General features: G+C 72.6%; 2 protein-coding genes across 2 annotated transcripts in view; both read right to left on the reverse strand.

Annotated features, from left to right (window-relative positions):
* H696_01442 (hypothetical protein) overlaps positions 1-157 on the reverse strand; it is a gene marked incomplete at both ends in the record, with an annotated part of 2,817 nt that extends 2,660 nt beyond the window's left edge. The window contains one exon of the mRNA XM_009495339.1: positions 47-157. Within this exon, the coding sequence (XP_009493614.1) occupies positions 47-157 (111 nt within the window). The remainder of the gene's footprint in view (positions 1-46) is intronic.
* Positions 158-840: 683 nt separating this feature from the next.
* H696_01443 (hypothetical protein) overlaps positions 841-1,419 on the reverse strand; it is a gene marked incomplete at its 5' end in the record, with an annotated part of 1,938 nt that continues 1,359 nt past the window's right edge. Inside the window, one exon of the mRNA XM_009495340.1 lies at positions 841-1,366. Coding sequence (XP_009493615.1) covers positions 999-1,366 — 368 coding nt within the window. The 3' untranslated portion in view covers positions 841-998. The remainder of the gene's footprint in view (positions 1,367-1,419) is intronic.

A 1,419-nucleotide genomic window follows, 5' to 3' on the forward strand; every position in this document is an offset into this window, starting at 1 on the left:
GGGCGGCAGGGGCCGGGAAAGGGCTGTCCTGGTGTGGCGTGCGCACTCTCACGCCGGGGGGGGGCGGGGCGCGCCCGACATGGCTGCGCGCCGCGGGCCGGCGCGTCGGTGGGAGTGTGTGGGGAAAACCGCCGGTGCGGGGCGGGCGCCGGGACATCCGGGCCGGGATTCGGGAGAACGGGAGCGACAAATTCACGCCCAGGTGCTCGGGCGCCGCTTTGGGGGAGGGTGCGGGGGCGCGAGGCGGGGGGGGGGGGGGGGGGGGGGCCTCCGTCCGCCAGCCATCGGCGTTGAACGCGTTAGATCGGCCCCAGCGGGCATGCCCCACCTGTATCGCCCCCGCTCCGACCGCCGTTTCCTCGGTGTCGCTCCCCTTCCGGCCCTCGGCGTCCTGTGTCCGGCTGGCACCGAGGGGCCGCTGGAGTTGTGGGCCCCCGGGGCATCCGGCCCGGCGGGGGCGCACAGGCGCTCTCCGTCCCATTTGTCTTTCTTTCGCTCTGTCCCTCCCCCCGCCGCACGCATCCACACGGGTCCTTCTCCACACACATGCATGCTCTTAAAAATACGCAGCCGCCCTTCCCCGCCCCCCCCCCCCGGCCAGCGGAGTTTCGGACACGCTCAACCTCGCTGAAAATGGCCACACCGATGTCCCATATTTCGACGATCGTGAATCACGTCGCGGGTCATGCGAGGCCCCGGCCGCGGCACATGATCACACACGACGATCGTCTGAGGTCGCGGACGCCATTGCGTGAGTGGTGCCAACGCAGGGCGGGTCGAGTGCGGGCGGGGGTCTATTTTTCGGTCGGGGCCGCCTCGCAGGCCACAAGAGGGGGAGGGGGGGAGGGGGGGGAGGGGGCGCGCTGAAGAGGCCGGGAGGGACGGGGAGGGACGGGGAGGGGCGAGATGTGGCGGGACGGCATCTCGGCTCCGGGTCGCCGGGCCTCGTTCGCTGTCTTTTGCGCGGGCTGGCCAGACGCCCTTCAAGGGCGGCGTGACTAGGAGGAGGCAGGAGCGGCGGCGGCGGCAGCGGGGGCGGCCGGCTGGATGGTGGCCGAGGCCGGGGCCGGGACCGGCTGGACCTTGCCGGTGGGCCCGGCAGCCGGCTCAACATCGGTCGGCGGGGTGTAGGACTGGATGTGCTCCCAGATGCCGGTGGCCATCTCCTCGGCGGGGGTGTTCTGGCCGTAGAAGTCGACAAAGCGACCGGCCGGGTCCAGCAGGTAGACGAAGATCGAGTGGTCCACCAGGTAATCCTCGCCGCCCAGCGACTGGGGGATGGGCGAGAAGTAGACGCGGTAGGCGCGGGCCGCCTGGCCGAGGGCCTCGCGCGTGCCGGTGAGCCCGATGAAGTTCGGGTCGAAGTCTGCGGCGGAGCAGCGCGCGGGGGGGGGGGGGAGGGGGGGAGAGCCCGAGGGG

The sequence above is a fragment of the Fonticula alba genome, assembly GCF_000388065.1.
Source record: "Fonticula alba strain ATCC 38817 unplaced genomic scaffold supercont2.2, whole genome shotgun sequence".
Classification (NCBI taxonomy): Eukaryota; order Rotosphaerida; family Fonticulaceae; genus Fonticula; species Fonticula alba.